The sequence below is a fragment of the Symphalangus syndactylus genome, chromosome 20, assembly GCF_028878055.3.
Source record: "Symphalangus syndactylus isolate Jambi chromosome 20, NHGRI_mSymSyn1-v2.1_pri, whole genome shotgun sequence".
NCBI lineage: Eukaryota > Metazoa > Chordata > Mammalia > Primates > Hylobatidae > Symphalangus > Symphalangus syndactylus.
In genome coordinates, this window is record NC_072442.2 from 36,154,393 (window position 1) to 36,176,096 (window position 21,704).

Sequence of the window (21,704 nt, forward strand, 5' to 3'; positions counted from 1 at the left end):
ACCCAAGATAGACAAAGAAGAAAAGTGTGGTTACCACTTATGGAGTGCTTTTTACCTGCCAAGCACTGGGTATAGGTACTTTACATACATAATTTAGCTGACTCCCCTGCCAGGTAGGTATTATTCACCTCTTCTTATTAACAAAGAAATAGGTTAGTTGACCTGCCCAGGACAATATAGCTAGAGTTAAATAATCAGTATTCAAATTCACATCTGTTTGGCTCCAAAGCCAAACTTCTTCCTCATCACCATATATCTCTGCTATCCACCTATAATCTAACTGCAAAAACAGACACCTAAATGATGAACAAAATATAATATGTCACAAAGGCTAACATTTTGAGAGCGCTATAATGGGAATACATAAGGAAGAAATTCCTTAACGGTGGGAAAGAATTTGGGAAAAATTCCTGCAACAGCTGAGAACTGCATGGGCCTTGAAAGAAAATACCATCTCTTCTTGGTACAGGTATAGCGTCCCAGGCAGGAAAACAGGAAGAGTGAAGACCAAAGGCATTCAGGGAAGAACAAGGAATTAAGTGAACCAATGTGGCAGGAATGTTCAGAGAGGCAGGAGGAGGATTAGGACCAAGCCAGGATGCTCCCTACAAACCAAGGGAAGAGATAAGTAGAAGAAAAATAACACAGTCAGCAAGTGTCAAATGCTGGGGAAAAGTCACTGGTGGCCTTGGAAAGGTGCTAGCAGAGTGGAGAGGTCTGAAAGCAAGCTACAATAGTCTTAAAGGATGCAAAGTGAGGAAATGAAGCAGCAAGTGTAATCTTTCAAATAATCAGAATTATCTACTACTACTACTACTGCTACTACTACTACTACTACTACTACTACTACTGTAGATAGCATGATTCCTTCATTCATGAGGTAGAAGTATTTGTTTTATGAAAATTTAGTTTGAAAAACAAACATGATTCTAAGTTTACATCTGGAAGACATGAGGCATAGACATGCCTGAAGACAATTACAGAAGAGATCCAAGAAACGGACCTCAAACTATGAATGGCCAGCGCTTTAACAAGGCCCATACCTGGTGCCTGGTTGCATGCCTGTTGTTGTCATCTTGCCTGTGAGACAGCATCCTTTCTTCTATCTGCTTATCCCGGCTCTGTGCTCTCACCTGCAACCATCAACAACGTCAATAAATCCACCTGCTTCTAAGACTACGTTTACTTAAAGCATAAGAATACAATGACAATGCCTTGGATTTATGTTGCATTTTACTTTCAAAGGGTCTTCACACTTATTGTCACAATCTCTACAAGAAAGAGATAATGCAAGCTTCACATTCTGCCTTCTCAGCCAATAACAGGATCAGAAAAGTTGAAATGATCACAGCTAAATGATGGGATCACTAAGGTTTTAATCATGTCTGATGACTCTGAGCCTGGACTCTTCCCAAAGTACAATAAATAAAAAAAAAGCATGAGGAAGTACAAGAATAGAGTATGGAAATACAAAGAAAACATTAGAAAACCTGGGTTTGGGTTGGGTGTGGTGCCTCACGCCTGTAATCCCAGCACTTTGGGAGGCTGAGGCGGGCAGATCAGCTAAGGTCAGGAGTTAGAGACCAGCCTAGCCAACGTGGTGAAACCCCATCTCTATTAAAAATACAAAAAATTAGCCGGGCGTGGTGGCAGGCGCCTGTGATCCCAGCTACTCGGGAGGCTGAGGCAGCAGAATTGCTTGAACCCAGGAGGCAGAAGTTGCAGTGAGCCGAGATCGCACCACTGCGCTCCAGCCTGGACAACAGAGCGAGACTCTGTCTAAAAAAAAAAAAAAGAAAGAAAGAAAGAAAGAAAGAAAACTTGGGCTTGGCCACATGCAGTGCCTCACATCTGTAATCTCAGCACTTTGGGAAGCCAAGGTGGGCAGATCACTTGAGGCCAGGAGTTCAAGACCAGCCTGGGCAACATGGTGAAACCCCGCCTCCACTAAAAATACAAAACTAGCCAGGCATGGTGGCGCACACCTGTAATCCCAGCTACTTAAGAGGCTGAGGCATGAGAATTGCTTGAATCTAGGAGGCTGAGATTGCAGTGAGCTGAGATTGCACCAATGCACTCCAGCCTGGGTGACAGAGCGAGACTGTCTCAAAAAAAAAAAAGAAAACCTGGGTTCAAGTCTCCAGGGAAACTTAACTCTGTAGTTACATGACCTCAGACAAATCACATCAGCTCTCAACAGTTTCTGTTTCATAATCTGGGAATTGGGAACTGATATCCAACTGCTTATTCCACTTCACCACTAAAACTCAGAATGGTCAAAACAGAACGACTGGCATTTCTCCACAAATCTGCTCTACCCCAAATCTTCCCAGTATTAATAAATGGTAATACTGTCTAAATAGCTGATCCAATCAACAACTTGAATGTTACCCTAGATTCTTCTCTTTTCTCACACCTCACATCAAATCAATCAGCAAGCCTAACGGGTTGCTCCCCTCTAAAACATATCCTGAATCCAACCCAGTCTTAGAATTGCTGCCGATACAAAGCTAGTCCAGTCCACCAACTACTGCCTGAACTTCCAGGCAGTCTCCCAAGCACCCTATACCCTGCATCAACTCTTGCCCCCACACTCCATTCTCCACGTTAACAAGTCTTCAGTTTTAAAAAGTGTGCCTGAAATCCTATCATGCCTTTGTTAAAGCCCCCCAAATGCTTCTCATTCTATCAGAACAAAAATATACTCCTGTGCCAAGGTCCACAAGGTCCTTTATGATCTGGATCCAGCCATACATGGCCTACTTTCATTCAGCCTCTCAAACCCATCAGTTTAGCCACGCCTCATGGCCTCTGCACTTGCTGTTGCTTCTACTTAGATATCTTTTCTTCTAGAGCTTTACACAACTGCTTCTTTGCCATCATCCATGTCCCAGATCAAATGCCATCTCCTCAGGAAGGTCTTCCAGGACCATTCTGGGAAAAGCAGTGCTATCCCTACCCTCACCCCCGAAACAGACTCTCTCTATATCATTCGTCTTTTTTTCTCACAATATTTATCACTGCACCAAATTATTTACTTATTAATTTGAAGGCTTATGTTGCCTCCCCTTATGAGAACATGAGCTCCTTAAATGCAGTCTTTTATTCACTGAATCCTCAGATTTGGCACATGCAGCTACAGAAATATATGACCGAATACAAATGTAACATCACTGATCGCAACGGTGTTCCGGGAAACTCAAGAGCAATCATGTATATGCAGGTTCTTCAAAAACACTAGAGCTGTTAATAAAAGTGGGGAATTTGTCTAATCTTTCCACTTAGGGTTCTAAATGTAATCAAAATATATCATCTCAGAAATTCTCCTGATCCTCCATGCACATGTTCCAGTAGTAAAGATGGATTATTCTGCACCTAATGCCCCTTGCAAAGAGAGAACCAGGAGGATAAATTCAAGATAGAAATGTTTTCCTTTTGTCAAAATTTTCTTCACCTAACTGAAATTTTTCTTTTTCTAAAATAAACTGCTTAACATAACATGGTCATGTTGCTACCAACTAACAATTTCAAAAGCAAAAGACATCTCAGCAAGATTGTTATGTAAAACCATCCATAGTATCAGATCATTATATTTAGAGACAAGTGGTAGAGAACAACTCTCAAAAAGCAGGGATCGCAGTTATTTTCTGAGAAAGAGGTACCTGAAGCCTTTCCTGCTTCTGACATAGATGTGGGCACAGCTTTTTCTGTTTTGATTTAGTCCCAGAATAATGGGAAGACAATGGGAAGATCTACAACTTACTTTTACACAGAGCAGAAGGAACTGCCACTTATAAAAAGATTTGGAATGAAGAAAAGAGTAGGTCATTGACCTTAAAATCCATATAAGCACGGAAAGTACACTACTTTGCTGAAAGACTAACCACACAAAAGAAACTTTCACCCCTGCGGTCTACCTGTAAATAAGAGAACAAATTCTGAATCAAGGAAAATTAATGTTAGCTAGGGAATCTAATTTTCCTCACAATGAAATTGGCTCAGACAGGAATAAACCTGTGACCCTGGTGTCATTAGCAAAGTAACAACAAAAACAATAATACTTTGGTCTAACCAGCTTAGATAACCTGTCCAATACTACTCAAGCAATCCATTTAATTAATAACATTTTCCACTCTTGCTTCCCCATAATTAGATCTTTGGTTCCATCCTTGGGAACAGCAACCCACACAAGAACACACAAATAGGATCTGAGCTTCTACTTAAATACATTATCTCAAAATCCCAAAGGTTATTTAGGAGCTATGTTTCAAGAATTTAAAAGACGAATTAGCCAAGAGTAGGTGTGACTGAGAGTAACAAAAAGTATTTCACAGAAATGGACAGAAAAAGGGACAAGAATTATGAAAAGTTTTTAAAAGCAAAATGACTTCATAGATTTATGAGAAGAGAACTAAATGCATAAATATTAAGATCACACATTTATGCAAATTATTCCTTAGTGGAATAAGTCCCTAGCAGTCTTCGAAGCCAATTTTCAATAGAAAATATCAATGCACCAGTGGCTGATGTTCCAAATGTTTCATAATCTCCTTGTTAATTTCTTTCAAAGCACTCATTACATATTACAATTCTTTTGTCTGTTTAACTAGTTTTTTCTTAAAAAGCACATTGTTTTTTGTTTCCTCCACTACAATGTTAAGAACAAGGACCCTACCCATCTTACTGGCCACTGTATCCCCAGTGTTTAGCAAAGTGCCTGGCAAACAGTAAGCACTCAATAAGCATGTGCTGAATAAATGAGACCACAATTACCTTGCATTCATCAGCTGAGAGGTTATGATAGAGTGGGCATCCTGAGATGGAGAAATGTCTCTCATGTTTTCCTGTAAGGTGTCCTGTTAAAGGAGGGAAAACTTAATCTCAAGAAAGAAGACAAGCTTAAAAGTAGTATGTTTCTCTAAGACAAACCTGTTTTTTCACTACATCATTTTTATCAAATATATGTCTGATCAGACTGAATCCACCAAAGGTAAGGCTGGTAGGGCTATAACTTGCACTCATTCTTTTCTTCCACAGGATGGATCTGGCAATCTTTGAACATGCTTATGTATGATCAATATAAACTATAATTCTTTCTGCTCTTGGACTTCTCAAATCTCAAAATGTTACGAAGTCAACATGTGTAATTAAAGCACAAGACTATGAACAGGAACACTTTCTTTTGGTGGAATGTAACTCTCCTATACCAAATTAATCAGGTTATATGTATATTAAGCGTACTTTTCTTTCTACTGTGCAGTGCTATCCAACCTGAATTTAACCCCTTTCAATACTTAAATTTATGAAAACTGGAGAAGCGGCCTTTTCTATCATATAAGTAAACATACTTACATAACTTTAAACCAGATTAAAAACTTATTTTTTGGAGGGAGAACTGAGTTTTGCTTAAAGATTTAGGATTCTTCTATAATCGGATTTTTTTACTTTTAAAAAATTTTTTATGTCACCTAAGCTGGAATGCAGTGGTGCAACCACGGCTCAAAACAGCCTTGAACTCCTGGACTCAAGTGATCCTCCCACTTCAGCCTCCCAAGTAGCTGGGACTACAGGCTCACAACATCACGCTGGGCCCATTTTAAAATTTTTTGTAGAAATGGGTCTCAGTGTTGCCCAGGCTGGTCTTGAACTCCTGGACTCAAGCAATCTTCCTGCCTCCACCTCCCAAAGTGCTAGGATTACAGGCATGAGCCACCACGTCCAAAACAGGCAGTAACACAAAGCCTTCTGAAGATGGAAAAACGTTAGGAATAACAAAACACGAAAGCTTGTTTTACTTAAATAGGTATCTCTTCATTCATGTATTTTTCTTTTTTTTGTTTTTTTTTTTTGAGACGGAGTCTCGCTCTGTTGCCCAGACTGGAGTGCAGTGATGCGATCTCGGCTCACTGCAAGCTCTGCCTCCTGGGTTCACGCCATTCTCCTGCCTCAGCCTTCTGAGTAGCTGGGACTACACGCGCCTGCCACTATGACCAGCTAATTTTTTGTATTTTTAGTAGAGACGGGGTTTCACCATGTTAGCCAGGATGGTCTCAATCTCCTGACCTCGTGATCCGCCCGCCTCGGCCTCCCAAAGTGCTGGGATTACAGGCGTGAGCCACCACGCCCGGCCCATTCATCTACTTTTCATTTGGTTTTTTTGAAAACACACAGGGAATTGAATATTATTTCCTTTTAATATATTTCTCTTCAACCAAAAGTTTTATAAAACACCTAAGATTGAAAGGGGTCGTAGGACAATGCTAATGAGATAAAAAGTTAGCTAACCTGAATAGCAAGTCTACAAAAATCTTCATCTTTCATAAACAAAAAAAAAAAGACATTTAATTTGGGGTAAAGAAGAAAGCGGAGTTTAAAGCTTACACAACATAATTTATAGAATAAACTTTAAAAGGAAAAAACAGTCCAAGTACTGGTGAATGGGTGATTTTAGGACATTCAGGCCATCATTTCTCTGGGACTGTATTATTAAAAATGCAATTTTAGGCCAGGCACAGTGGCTCACGCTTGTAATCCCAGCACTTTGGGAGGCCGAGGCAGGTGGATCACGAGGTCAGGAGATCAAGACCATCCTGGCTAACACGGTGAAACCCCGTCTCTACTAAAAATACAAGAAATTAGCCGGGCGTGGTGGCAGGCACCTGTAGTCCCAGCTACTCGGGAGGCTGAGGCTGGAGAATGGTGTGAACCCAGGAGGCGGAGCTTACAGTGAGCCGAGATTGCACCACTGCACTCCAGGCTGGGCGACAGAGCGAGACTCCATCTCAAAAATAAATAAAATAAATAAATAAATAAAAACGCAATTTTAGGGCCAGGCACCATGGCTCACACCTGTAATCCCAGCACTCTGGGAGGCCAAGGCAGGTAGATCACCTGAGGTCAGCCTGGCCAGCATGGTGAAACTCTGTCTCTACTTAAAAAAATATAAAAATTAGACCAGCATGGTGGTGCATGCCTATAATCCACCTACTATAATCCCAGCTACTCGGGAGGCTGAGGCAGGAGAATGGCTTGAACCTGGGAGGCAGAGGCTGTAGTGAGCCAAGATCGCATCGTTGCACTCCAGCCTGGGCAACAGAGCAAGATTTCATCTCAGAAAAAAAAAAAAAAAATGCAATTTTAGAGGTCCGCAAAATTATCTTGGACATGAAAAACCATTCTCACTGATCAAATACCATACATACAATGTAGCATCAGCTGGGCTCAGTGGCTCACACCCGTAATCCCAGCACTTTGGGAGGCCAACACAGGAGGACTATGTGATTCCAAGAGCTTGAGGCCAGCCTGGGCACATAGTGAGACTCCATTTCTACAAAAATAAAAATAATTAGCCAGGCACGGTAGTCCATGCCCGTAGTCCTGGCTACTCAGAAGGCTTGAGGTGGCAGGATCACCTAAGCCCAGGAAGTCAAGGCTGCAGTGAGTCATGGTCACACCACCATACTCCAGCCTAGGTGACAGGCTGTCTCAAAAAAAAAAAAAAAAAAAGTAATGTCACTACTATTGCAAGACTTGCTTTTCAGATACTATGTATCCATACGTCTTATTTTTTGAGATGGAGTTTCACTCTTGTTGCCCAGGCTGGAGTGCAATGGCCGATCTTAACCCACTGCAACCTCCACCTCCCAGGTTCAAGCAATTCTCCTGCTTCAGCCTCCCGAGTAGCTGGGATTACAAGCGCCGCCACCACGCCTGGCTAATTTTGTATTTTTAATAGAGACGGGGTTTCACCATGTCGGCCAGGCTGGTCTCAAATTCCTGACCTCAGGTGATCTGCCCACCTCGGCTTCCCAAAGTGCTGGGATTACATGCACGAGCCACTGCACCCAGGCATATCCATACTTCTTAGTAATTTATTCAGGGCATGTTTTCTTTTATATGTTAATTAAAACCAATCTATTATCTACAATAAAAAAGGAACAGCTGATCTATTGACCTAAAAATTTCACTGCTCTGAATTTATCCTACAGATTTGCTAGAAAGACACCAAAATATGTACATACAAGGCTACCCATTACCATATTGTTCAAAAAAGCTAAAAATGAGAATCTAAATGTCAGAGACAATTTAAATAATTTATAAACTATCAATATAATGAAATTCTCTGCATCTTTTAAAAAGACAAACCTCTAAATACAAATATCCAAGATGTACAACCAACAAATGTATCCTATTTTCTGTTTTATGAATAATCACAAAAAGGAAATATATGTACATATATGTGTGCTTATATATGTAGAAAAACTTCCTGGAAGCATTCATAGAAAACTGCAAACAGAAGTTTTGTATCTGTGGCACAGTTCTGGGGGTATGAGTGAAGGGAAATTTTACTTAATGCACTTCAAACTTTCCTATAGAGTTTTAATTTTTCACAAGTACATAAAACTCTTAAGGAATAGACTAGGGTCAAGAATATTTTGGGGCCCAGTGCAGTGGCTCACGCCTGTAATCCCAACACTTTGGGAGGCTGAGGTGGGAGGGTCCCTTGAGTCCAGGAGTTCAAGACCAGCCTGGGCAACATGGTGAAACTCTGTCTCTACAAATACAAATATTAGCTGGGCATGGTGGCACGTGCCTGTAGTCCCAGCTACTTGGGAGGCTGAGGTTGGAGGATGAATTAAGCCTGGGAGGCAGAGGTTGCAGTGAGCTGAGATCGCACCACTGCACTCCAGCCTAGGTGACAGAGTGAGACTCTGCCTCAAAAAAAAAAAGGATACTTTGGAAGCTCAGGTTCATATTTTTCAAAGTTCCAATACACTAAAACCAAAGTCAAAGTAAACTTTTTCACTTGAGCCCAAGAGTCTGAGACCAGCCTAGCCAACATGGCAAAACCCTGTCTCTACTAAAAAGTACAAAAAATTAGCCAGGCGTGGTGGCACATGCCTGTAATCCCCAGCTACTCAGGCGGCTGACGCACGAGAATCGCTTGAGCTTGGGAGGCGGAAGTTGCAGTGAGTGATCACGCCACTGTACTCTAGCCTGGTAATTATAGAGTGAGACTCTGTCTCAAAAATAAATAAATAAACAAATACAAGTAAACTTTCCTCTAATACAACATATTTTTTATTTACCCTATGGTCTACCCCATTAAGAGGTTAACTCCTGGGCATAAATAACACAATCAGGCCCCATTCTGACCTATCTCCTCCTCTCCATTCGGTCATTCTGCCCCAGGTATATTGGCCTCTAAGTGTTCCTCAAACTGGCTAACTATTCTCTTGCCCAGAGCACTTGCTGTTCTCCTTACCCATAATGCTTATTCTCAAATATTCCAACAGCAAGTCTCCGCTCAATGTGACCATATCAGAGCAGCTTTTCCTAGCCAACTACATATATATGTCACATATACATATGTATGTATATACACACACAATATCCTATCCTCAGTACTCCCAGTTTCATTTTCCTTCACAGCATTTATCTCCAGTTGATATATTATACGTCTATCTATTTGCCTTCCTCAGCTAGACTATAAGCTCCATGAGGGCAGAGACTTCGACTTGTTCATAGCTACATCCTCATAACTTAAAACAGTATCTGGCACATGACCAATATTCAGTACATATTTGCTGCATGAATGACCAAATATAGTACATAAAATTAACAATTTAGCAATGCATGGTTAGTAACAAGCAGAAGCAGAGGAAAATTCCTTTTCTTGCTGCATGGCAAGTAGATCCCCTTAAACTCTTAAAGCACATTAGCCATCATATCATATACTAGTGTAATATATTGTCTTTCTTAGTTTTTTCTCATTATTTATTCCAAGGAAATCAATGCAGGCCTGAAACAATTCTCTTCTCTGAGTGACAACTGGTATGGAGTTCAAGACAACTTTGCTGTATTTATTCATTCTGATGGTTTGAAATTATCTGAGAAACTGCTATAAGACCAGGAAATGGCCAGGCGCGGTGGCTCACGCCTGTAATCCCAGCACTGTGGGAGGCCGAGGCGGGCAGATCACAAAGTCAGGAGATCGAGACCATCCTGGCTAACATGGTGAAACCCCGTCTTTACTAAAAATACAAAAAATTAGCTGGGCATGGTGGCGGGCGCCTGTAGTCCCAGCTACTCAGGAGGCTGAGGCAGGAGAATGGTGTGAACCCAGGAGGCGGAGCTTGCAATGAGGTGAGATCGCGCCACTGCACTCCAGCCTAGGGGACAGAGCGAGACTCAGTCTCAAAAAAAAAAAAAAAAAAAAAAAGGCCAGGAAACAATCCAAATTAATTAAACACTACAGAAAACCACTGGGCATGGTGGCTCATGCTTGTAGTCCCAGCTACTCAGCAGGCTGAGTGGGGAGGATCGCTTGAGCCCAGGAGTTGAAGACCAACCTGAACAACACAGCAAAAACCTCATCCCTAAAAAATAGGAAAAAAAAAAAAAAAAGCCAAGCTGAAAGGCACGTGCCTGTAGTCCCAGCTACTTGGGAGGCTGAGATGGGAGGATCACTTGAGCCTAGGAGTTGAGGCTGCAGTGAGCTATGATTATGCCACTGCACCCCTGCCTGGGCAACAAAGTGAGACCCCTGACTCTCTATAAAAACAAACAAAAGGCTCATGCCTGTAATCCCAGCACTCTGTGAGGCCAAAGCGTGCAGATCACGAGGTCAGGAGTTTGAGACCAGCCTGGACAACATGGCGAAACCCCATCTCTACTAAAAATGCAAAAGTCAGGTGTGGTTGTGGGCGTCTGTAATCCCAACTACTCAGGAGGTTGAAGCAGGAGAATCGCTTGAACCTGAGAGGCGGAGGCTGCAGTGAGCCGAGATCACACCACTGCACTCCGGCCTGGGCAACAGAGCGAGACTCCGTTTCAAAAACAAACAAACAAACAAACAAAACACACACAGACAGTGTACTGTTGGCCTGCCAAGCAGCAACTTACTCTGTTCTACAGTTTTTCAAACTCGATAGCCACACGCAAAGGGTGAATTCGAGAAGTAGACCCAGTAGTGAAAGGCCCTTTACCTCCCAATCAGCATCTTCCAACTCTAGACAAAACCTTAAGCCCAATATTTGCACCTCAGCTCACTGAAGATGCACAAATAAGGTTCAAACCACAAGAATCTCTAAAGTAATTCACTAAGGGGTAAAACTCATAAGAAAATAATAAGATATTTATCACAGAAGAAATATTTTATCTTGTTTATACTTACTAAGTACACAAAGCAAGCGACCTAAAGCTACTAAAGTTACAGAAGGCCAGGGTCTCATGTGTACTCCTAATTTCACAGCCTCTTGACAGGAAATGTTTTTCTCATTTCCTTAACAGCTATGGCCGTGCAACCACTATTCTGCACTACCTTATCCTTAACTAGTCCTCACTGAGTACCAGCTATGTGCCATGCAGTAAGATATTTGGAGACAGTCTTTTTTGCTTTTGCTAGGAAAATGAGGGAATTTTTCACTGGGAAAAGCTCTAGATAAACTGAATGGCTCATCATAGTAAATTTCCTTACAACCAGATCTATTATTATGGACCATCGGCCAAGAAGAGAAATGCTTTTATTCAAGTGAGCAACTCATTATCACTCAGCACATGACCACTGAAGAGCCTAAGAAGCTAAATCTCAACAGAACACAAAACATTTCTGGATAATCCTGGGAGAGAGAACCACAGAACAAAGGATGTCATGAAGCTGGGGCACACTGACCTAGAGAGTTACAGCCTGGTGTAGGACACTTCATATTGAAGTTGTAGCTTTCATGGAAGCGACGGCGCTTGGGGCGATGAGAGAGATCACTGCCTGAGTCCTTCAGGGACATGTCCTTGGCAATGCTCTCATCGTGAGACACATTGGGGCTGGAGATGTCTATGTCAGACTCAGAAGAAGGTGCGTTTCCAGTTGGAGTTCGAGGCGGTGACTCATCATGATCAGCTGTATTTTTAGTTTCTAAAGCAAAAGCAATTGGTAGAAGTTATGAGTGGGGTTCATTTATTTAGAAGTTTACTATTCAGAAGAGTTTATGGGCTTCCCAGATTCTTTTTCTATGATTTAACCAGTAACTTTCAGCTACTCATCTGCTAGATGGCTAAATGGAAAATGAAGAGGCACCTCTACACCATCCATTTTGTGCAACTTTAAATTCTGATTAAAATTAAATTTGTACTTCATCTATTACACCTATCTGTATTTCTCCTGAGTTGCTAATCATGGATAATCAAAACTGGATGGAAATACGTTTTTAAAACATTACTATCCCACTTCCCTTCCAGGAGATACACAGGACAGAAGATAAGTGACAGTGATTGTCTTTCTGGATGACACTGAACAGGCTTGGTGTAAGATGTGAATGGACTTAGACTCTTGAGTGAGCCTGTTTGTAGTCTAACAATTCAATCTTGAAATTCCAGACTCTAAATCAGGATTTGCAAACCAAATGCCTACAGGGGCTCAGCAAGGCCAAATAGACAGCTCATTGTCCATCTAAAGGGGACAACTACTATTCAACTCCAGCCAATTATTACTATGGGTGATTGGCCACCCAGTGTTCCCAGATCTTTTCATTGTTTAAAATAAACTATTAATCCAGGTTTTTATATAAAATCACTGTGTTTTCAAATACTAGCAACAAATTTAAAAAATTTTAAACACTGTGCAAGCAAACCAACCAACCATGTGGACAGCTAGAAGTAGTTCACCAGTCTGTAACCTCTGCATTAAGAAATTTGGAGATAAATGGACTGAGAAGTATGGCTATAAGAAAAGTCTGCTTCAAGCCCTTTTCAACTGTGGTTAAGAAGGGCCCAGTCTCTTTTTCCTATTACAGGTCCGATTTAATATACTCCAGTTACTCTGGACCTTGAGAATATTCTGTTATCAAACTGTCCTCAGCAAGATATAAGAAAGGAGGCCGGGCCGGGCGCGGTGGCTCAAGCCTGTAATCCCAGCACTTTGGGAGGCCGAGGCGGGTGGATCACGAGGTCAGGAGATCGAGACCATCCTGGCTAACACGGTGAAACCCCGTCTCTACTAAAAATATAAAAAATTAGCCGGGCGTGTTGGCGGGTGCCTGTAGTCCCAGCTACTCGGGAGGCTGAGGCAAGAGAATGGCGTGAACCCGGGAGGCGGAGCTTGCAGTGAGCCGAGATCGCGCCACTGCACTCCAGCCTGGGGGACAGAGCCAGACTCCGTCTCAAAAAAAAAAAAAAAAAAAAAAAAGAAAGGAGGCCAGGCGCGGTGGCTCACATCTGTAATCCCAGCACTTTGGGAGGCCGAGGCAGGTGGATCACGAGGTCAGGAGATCGAGACCATCCTGGCTAACACAGTGAAACCCCATCTCTACTAAAAACAGAAAAAATTAGCCTGGCGTGGTGGCGGGTGCCTATAGTCCCAGCTACTCAGGAGGCTGAGGCAGGAGAATGGTGTGAACCCAGGAGGCAGAGCTTGCAGTGAGCCAAGATTACGCCACTGCACTCCAGCCTGGGCAATACAGCGAGACTTCGTCTCAAAAAAAAAAGATATAAGAAAGGAAGCAAGCAAACAGCATTCATCTAGCTGAAGTATTAGGCATCTACCTGCGGTGGCCCCAAGCCCTCCTTAAAAAGAATTTCACCCAGATGCTCTGTAATAGGTCTAAGTCATACCATACCCACTCACCTCTATCTGAAAAATCAACCACTTGCTCAGTTTCTGAGCCAGATGAACGAGTCTGCCGAAGAGGGTATTTTTTCGGTGTCACTGGGGTAGGCTGCTGCTGACTACGGGTCACTCTTCTGGTAGAGTAAGCAGGCTCCTCAGTGCCAAAAGACTGCAAATTTCGAACAGGACTGGAATCTGATCCCAATTTTAAAGGAAAATAAAGAAAAAAGATGGAAATCTGTTTTACTTCCTATCCATATAATTTATTAGAATGTCACTCCTCCTCCTCTTCATATTTCACAAAATCCAACAAATCCTTAAAGTATCTATTTAATTAAATAAAATAAAAGCAAAAGAGCCTAGCTCAGGTATACAGATGTAATGTAGTACAGCATTAATAAGTTTAGGTTCTGGAATTAGGACTGAACTTGATTCAACTCCACTCCACCATACCAACTAGCTGTGGCATCTTGGGCAAGTTATTTTCTCCAAGCCTGTTTCCTGACCTATTCAAAAGGAAAATACTAGTAGCACATTCCTCATAACACTGTGGTGAGGAATAGCTGAGATAATGCATGTGAAGCACTTAACATGATCCATGGTACAGACTGCTTTATAAATATTAACTGCATCCTCTCATTCTTCCCTTTTTCTAACCCACCATAAAACAGATATTCTATTACCAAAGATATAACAACAAACAAAACGATTTCCTTTCTTAAGGGGCCGATTTTTTTCTCTTATTACCCTCTCTGACACAATCATAATAGATTCATAAATGTAAAGCAGGAATGCAGCATTTTAAGTTTTTTGGATGGAAAAACCTATTCTGAGGCACTCAGCAGCCCTTTTATATCTCCAACCTGATGACAAAGGAAATGAAGGAAATTCAAAGCTGAAATTAAAGCATTTTTAAAAATATATGTAGATATGTTTTAGTTTGTGTGTGTTTTTTTTTATGAAGAGACATGTTTAATCATAGCTTGCTCTTCACAGAGATGACTACAGAGACTTTTAATCTATAATCCAGGAGTATATAACCATGCATTACAGACCAATTAGCCAAATGTAAAATAAACTAGATTCTTACCACAACTACCCTATAAACACTGCAACTTATTCTTTGCAAAAGGACCCTACATCTTCTGTGAAAACACCTAGTGTAGGGGAAACAGAAACCTACCTATGTGGCCAAAAGTAAAAACCAAAGGAAAAAATAACAATTTAGTGGTTAATTGGTGAAAGCAGGAAATTTGTGCCCTTTACTGTGCTGCTGCTTTGGTCTTCTTACTTTTGTTCTTTTTGTCCCTTTTCTTCAGCCCATCCATGTTAGTAGCACTCAGTAGATTTGAATAAGCCATCTGAAACTTATTCACTTGCTTGGAGCTCACCACAGTGCTGACCTTCTTTTTCCCATCGATGGCTCTTAACAGACACTTGTCTGAGGGCTTAAAGCCCTCCACAGAACCTTTCTTTGGAACGGGTTTGGTTCGACCACCATACTTCTTCAAGGTGATATAGATGTTGCCCAATGTCCGGCACTTCTGGAAAAGTCTGGTCAGCTCCGTCAGGAACTGCTCGCTCTCCAACACCACCACTGTGGTGACACTGGCTCAACTCCCTCTGCGTAAGCCCCCAGCAGTCTTAGTTTTGTTTTAATTGACATATAAGTGTACATATTTATGGAGTATACTATGATGTTCTGATAGACGTATACATTGTGCAATGATGAAATCAAAATAATTAGCATATCCATATCTCAAACACTTGTCATTTCTTTGTGGTGAGAACATTCAAAATCCTCTCTAAAGTATATTTTATTTTAATTAATTAATTTTTTTTCCAGAGGGTGGGAAGCACAGGCCAGGGCGCGGTGTCAGCCTCACTCTCTCACGGCTGCACCCTTCAACATATATTTTAAAAACAAAAAATCTGAAGAAATCTTATAGATTCTCCAAAGAAGAAAACTGAAATTTTCCAAACTTTCGGGTGAGAAAAGTTAGCACAGAGCAAGGTTATCAATTTGTACATCTCCAAGGGGCCTCCTTTCACAATATGATCTACATTTTCCTCTAGGGAGGACCACCTTACATTGCTGACACTGTAAGTGGTACCCCTGGAGTTGTGCAACTCTGTGGTCATGAGGTATGATAAATAGAAAGAGACCCAGCGCTTACGCATTTCCTAGCTGTTTTGAATATTTAGTTTTCAGGCGTCTAGGGCATGGTCAATTATACTTTCTACGAACATTATGTCTTTTCCTTAGCACATGCTGTTCCATCTGCTGAGAATAACATATTCCCATCTTTCAACTTGTAAATTCCTATCAGAGCCTTTAAGACGTCAGTGTGCAGCTGGGCACGGCGGCTCACGCCTGTAATCCCAGCACTTTGGGAGGCCGAGGCAGACAGATCACTTGAGATCAGGAGTTTAAGACGAGCCTGAACAACACAGCGAAACCCTGTCTCTACTAAAAATACAAAAAATAGCCAGGTATAGTGGTGCTCGCCTGTAATCCCAGCTACTTGGGAGGCTGGGGCAGGAGAATTCCTTGAACCCAGGAGGCAGAAGCTGCAGTGAACCAAGATCATGCCACTGCACTCCAGCCTGGGCGACAGAGCGAGATTCTGTCTCAACAACAACAAAAGACTTCATCGTTGTGGGAGTGCTGCCCTAAGTTGGCTGTCCTACCTCTGGGCTTCTGTAGTACTCTATGCAAACCCCTCTCACAGCCCTTGCCATAATGTATTCCCATGATCAATTTTCATATCTGTATCTTGCACTGAACTGTAAGATCCTTGAGGACAGGAACTATGATTTTTCTATCATGGTTCCTAGTACATAACATACTGCTTGAGTTATAGTAGCTATTTATCCATAGTCTCATTGTGGTAAAAATTTAAAGCTTAAGAAATCAAGAGACAATAGCAATACTTTAGCTGAAATCCTAAATTCAAAAATAAAGTTAGGAACAGTTGTTAAAGAGGATATTCCCACTTTCTTGCTTGAAAAACTGATGGTTTTTCTCTCATTGTGCAACATACTCAATATAAAAGTGACCAAAGCCGCAGGGCGTGATGGCTCACGCCTATAATCCAAGCACTTTGAGAGGCCGAGGCGGGCAGACCATGAGGTCAAGAGATTGAGACTATCCTGGCCAACATGGTGAAACCCCATCTCTACTAAAAATACAAAAATTAGCTGGGCATGGTAGTGTGCACCTGTAGTCCCAGCTACTTGCAGGCTGAGGGAGGAGAATTGTTTGAACCCAGGAGGCGGAAGTTGCAGTGAGCCAAGATCATGCCACTGCACTCCGCCTGGCGACAGAGCGAGACTCCATCTCAAAAAAATAAATAAATAAATAAATAATAAAAAAATAAAAATAAAATTAACCAAAGCAACACTGTTGAAGTGCTCAAAACATGTTAAAGTTTTTTTCCCTTAATCTATTATCACCTATTGATCATTAGCTTTCTGTATTAGCTGCAACCTTCTTTCCTCTTCAGGGAATACCAGAGCAGAGCCAGGAGGGGTCAAGGGTACCCTCCAAATCTAACCCCAGATGCCTAAATGCACTAGAGATACTTCAAACTACCTTCCAGCCCCAAGATTCTCAATTCTTTATTACCAAAGCAAAATTCCATATTTCCACACTGATATTTTGGTACAACTATTAATATCTATCAAGTGTTTATTGGATTACATTCCAGAATTAAACATGGTTTTAGAAGTACTGGGCCTCTGCCAGTAATAAGTCCAAGAGACTACAGATGCTCCTTGACTTATAATGCGGTTAAGTCTCAATAAAACCATCATAAGTTGAAAGTATTATAAGTTAAAAATGCATTTACAGGCTGAACATGGTGGCTCACATCTGTAACCCCAGTACTTTGGGAGGCCAAGGTGGAAGGACTGCTTGAGTCCAGGAGTTTGAGACCAGCCTGGACAACACAATAAGACCTCGTCTCTACAAAAAACAAAGAAAACTAGCTAGGCATGGTGGCGTGCACCTGTAGTCCCAGCTACTCAGGAGGCTGAGGTGGGAGGATCACTTGAGCCAAGGAGGTCAAGGCTGCAGTGAGCCAAGATCACACCACTGCACTCCAACCTGTGCAACAGAGCACAAGACCCTGTCTCCAGAAAATAAAAAAAGCACTATACACCTAACCTACCGAGCATCATAGCTTAGCCTAGCCTACTTTAAATAGGCTCAAACCACTTACATTAGCCTACAATTGTGCACAATCATCTAACACAAAGCCTATTTTTAATAAAGTGTTGAATATTGCATACAATTTATTAAAGACAGTACACTGAAGAGTACTGGTTTACCCTCATGATCAAATGGCTGACTGGGAGTTACGGCTCACTGACTGGAGTTATGGCTCATTGCCACTGCTCAGCAACACGAGAAAATATTTGGGCCACATATCGCTAGCCCAGGAAAAGGCCGAAATTCAAAATTCTAAAAGTTTCCACTGAATGCATATTGCTTCAGCACCACAGTAAAGTTAAAAAAAAATTAAATCAAACCACCGTAAGTCAGATACCACCTGGACTTCAAGTTCCTAAGCCTACAACATTCAACTAGAAAGTGAAGGGATAACATTCCCATTTTACTGATGGAGACACTGCGATCTAAAAAAACAAACAAACAAACAAATGACTCAAGACATACGTGTGTCTCTATCCATTATACCATCTGCAGTTCCTTTGGGTCTACAAATTGGATAGTAGCCCGCAACAGAAGCATTGTTAAAGAACTGAAAACTCTGCATTCACTCTACATTTTACCAATCATCTGGTGCACTGTCATCTACACCAAGCCAAGGGACCAGTTTCCACATTAACTAGGAAAATAATGTGATGGGCCAGTCAGCCAGATGTGAGGAGTGGTAAGGAAAAATGAAGATATTTTTACCTTGAGAACTCTGGCTTAGCCTGGCTGAGGAGCGGGTGACTCGAGCAGATCGTCGGGATGTGCCATCACTTTCTGAACTGTCTGTGTGCTCGAGATCTGTAGAAAAATCGGAATCTTCGGTTCCATCTGAACTGCTACCTGCATTCCTCTGTAATACCATAGATCCAGATATCAGCACAGAAGCATTTGGTCTGAGAGTTCGCATTAACATTGAAAATAAAACAAGCTGTAACACTGAAAACCCCAAGTTCAAACCTAAATAAGGATTCCACAAGCATTTCCCATCCTCCCACCCCCCCCAGGCAACTTCACTTTATTTAGAACACTTAAATGGAACAACCTACAAATAAGGGACTTTTGTTAAATAAATGAAGAGCTTCCGTTTCATTCGCTCTCGTTGCCCAGGCTGGAGTGCAAGGGCGCAATCATGGCTCACTGCAACCTCCGCCTCCCGGGTTCAAGTGATTCTCCTGCCTCAGCCTCCCGAGTAGCTGGGACTACAGGTGCCTGCCACCACGCCCAGCTGATTTTTGTATTTTTAGTAGAGACGGGGTTTCGCTATGTTGGCCAGGCTGGTCTTGAACACCTGACCTCAGGTGATCCACCCGCCTTGGCCTCCCAAAGTGCTGGGATTACAGACATGAGCCACCACACCCGGCCATGAAGAGAATTAATTCTTACTGTATTAGCACTAAGTATGAACCAAGACCATTTGGAGATCAATGTCACAAAAAAAGTCCACTGTAGTGAGAAAATCGTTGGTGCCGGACCTCATTTAACTTAGAGTAGCTTTTGTTCAACGTCTCCATGAAAAGCTATCACATTTTTTAAAAACCATATACTATCTCAAAATATCATGGACCACAACTCTAATCCCAAAAGAATTTAAGCAGAAAAAGATGAAAATTGTTAGTGCGTATGCCATCTATCCTTGAAGTTTCTCCACATGAAAGCCATCTATCTTCCAAAAAGGCAGCTTGCACATGAAGACTCATGGGTATTCAAAAACAGTTGTTTTCAAAACCGTCTTTTCAATTAACAAGTATTTGTCAATTATTATCCTCCTGAGGAGTCCTTTCTTAGCCATAAAGATAACTTTTATCAATTATGCACTAACACTATACCCTTTACAAAACCAGAAAGGAAAAAATATTTGCTAAAAACAATACAAAGATTCACACTGTAAGTCCCAATTCTTTATTCAAAACCCTGAGGGCCAGCTGTGTTTAGAATTTGTAATTGTCTTGGATTTTTAGAAGGGAGTACTTTGCATGTATCCTGCAAATACCACACAATAACAAAACATAACAATATTTCTGCAGCAAAAAATATAAACAGTCACACTAAATGAGACACACAAAAACCGTAAGTAGCCTCAGGACAGATTAAGACAGGTTTGCCACCAAACAGGTTACTAAAAAAATGGACATTTTCAAGAAACTCCTGGTAGTTGGGAAATTAAGAAAGAGGGCTGTGGCCCTATTTCAAGGCACCAATATTATTCCTGCATTTGGTGAGCCTTAACATACATAGCACTGGCCGGGCGTGGTGGGTCATGCCTGTAATCCCAGTACTTTGGGAGGCCGAGGCGGGTGGATCACCTGAGGTCAGGAGTTCGAAACCAGCCTGACCAACATGGTGAAACCCCGTCTCTACTAAACATGCAAAAATTAGCTGGGCGTCATGGAATCAGTCTGTAATCCCAGCTACTAGGGAGACTGAGGCAGGAGAATCGCTTGAACCCGGGAGGCGAAGGTTGCAGTGAGCCAAGATCACGCCATGGCACTCTGACCTGGGCAACAAGAGCAAAACCTCGTCTCAAAAACAAACAAACAAACAAAAAACACATACATACCACCCACCAGCTGAGGTCATTTTAGGAGACATTAAAAAGTGTACATTTTCAACCTGAAAAGCCTCTGTGAAGAGAAAGATTTCTATTGATATGAGCAAGAATACCACCCAGTTTTCCAAATATCTTAAGGGTAACCTGCCAGGAAATGAGCAAGAATCACAGAAAACGGCTAAAATGAAGGGGGAATCGTAAAAGTCACCATTATAGTCTAATTACCTAGATATTTAAAGCCTTGACGTGAGACTTGTTCCTTCCTGGCTTGATCCTGGAACTCAGCTCTTCTCTGTGGCTTTTACCAATATACCTCCCATTGTACTCCAGGGCAGACTTAACTGCTCCTTCACTTCCTTCCTGTAACACTTTGTATACACCTCCAAGATGAGAACTTACTAGATCCTTCTAAGATTATTCACGTCTGTTTTCTCCTATCGGGCTGTGATACCCTTAAGCCAGAGATCACAACTAATTAATTTCTGAATCCTCAGCAACCACCGCGCAGAAAGTAATCAACAGACATTTGTTGAATTGAGTTAGATTTGTTCCATTTTCTGGATCTGCCACTGCCTGAGTGGCTTGCGGCACTCCATGGACCTCCGTTAGTTCAACTGTAAGAAGAAAGAATGGGGCCATTCCTGGGTGATCTTCTAAGTGCCTTCTAATTCTACAAGTTTTTGGTTTTTACCAACTGCATTTTCTAGGCGCTGTCGAACTAGCAAATAAGGAAAGATTACGGCTTGGAGGCAACTGGCCTGAGAGGGATCCCCTGGGAGTGGGCGCTGGCTTCCCACCACCCAGTCTTCTGCTTTGTTGTGCCCCTCACCTGGAAAGTAACGAGGCCTCCAAAACCCCGCCTCTGCACCTATCAGCGTCACCGCTCGGAAAGGCGGGGATTCGGGCCACCCAATCGAGGTCCGCCTAAGCCGCGCCCCCCACAGGACAGACTGCCAACCCCGACCAATCAGAAGAGGAGGGATCGTTCTCTCCAGCCAGTGGGAGAGCGCTGGGGCCGGGCCCAGACACCGCCCCCGCACGCGGGGAGGTGACCGTTGAGCCCAAACAGGCGGCGTCACCAGCCAATCAATATGCTTCCAGACGTTTCAGCGACCAATTAATAAGAACGCCTCCGATCCAGGCAAGCAGAGGGCGGGAATAGTTGCAAGCATAGGCCGAGGCCAGGGTAGGGCCCACATTTTTCTGTTGGGTATGGACAGAAGAGAGGGTGGCTGAACAAGGTTCGGGGGAGCGGGAAGTTGGGACCCAAGCATTGTGAGGCGTGGCCAACTGCGTCACGGTGCTCAATCGACTGTCCTTAGAAACCCGCCATC

General features: G+C 42.3%; 2 protein-coding genes across 7 annotated transcripts in view; one reads left to right on the forward strand and one right to left on the reverse strand.

Moving 5' to 3' along the window:
• The window catches only part of KAT7 (lysine acetyltransferase 7), a 41,460-nt gene that overhangs the window by 19,507 nt on the left and 249 nt on the right, over nucleotides 1-21,704 (reverse strand). The window contains exons 2-6 of one of the 6 annotated variants that reach the window (XM_055258133.2): nucleotides 18,525-18,672; nucleotides 13,622-13,798; nucleotides 11,675-11,914; nucleotides 4,774-4,856; nucleotides 1,044-1,133 (exon numbers count right to left, since the gene is read on the reverse strand). In XM_055258133.2, coding sequence (XP_055114108.1) covers nucleotides 1,044-1,133; nucleotides 4,774-4,856; nucleotides 11,675-11,914; nucleotides 13,622-13,798; nucleotides 18,525-18,672 — 738 coding nt within the window. The remainder of the gene's footprint in view (nucleotides 1-1,043; nucleotides 1,134-4,773; nucleotides 4,857-11,674; nucleotides 11,915-13,621; nucleotides 13,799-18,524; nucleotides 18,673-21,704) is intronic. The other 5 variants (XM_055258134.2, XM_055258135.2, XM_055258136.2 and 2 more) reach the window with 5 other exon arrangements.
• Nucleotides 21,335-21,704, forward strand: part of FAM117A (family with sequence similarity 117 member A) — a 79,534-nt gene continuing 79,164 nt past the window's right edge. The window contains exon 1 of the mRNA XM_055258141.2: nucleotides 21,335-21,511. The gene's annotated coding sequence lies outside the window, so the exon portion shown is untranslated. The remainder of the gene's footprint in view (nucleotides 21,512-21,704) is intronic.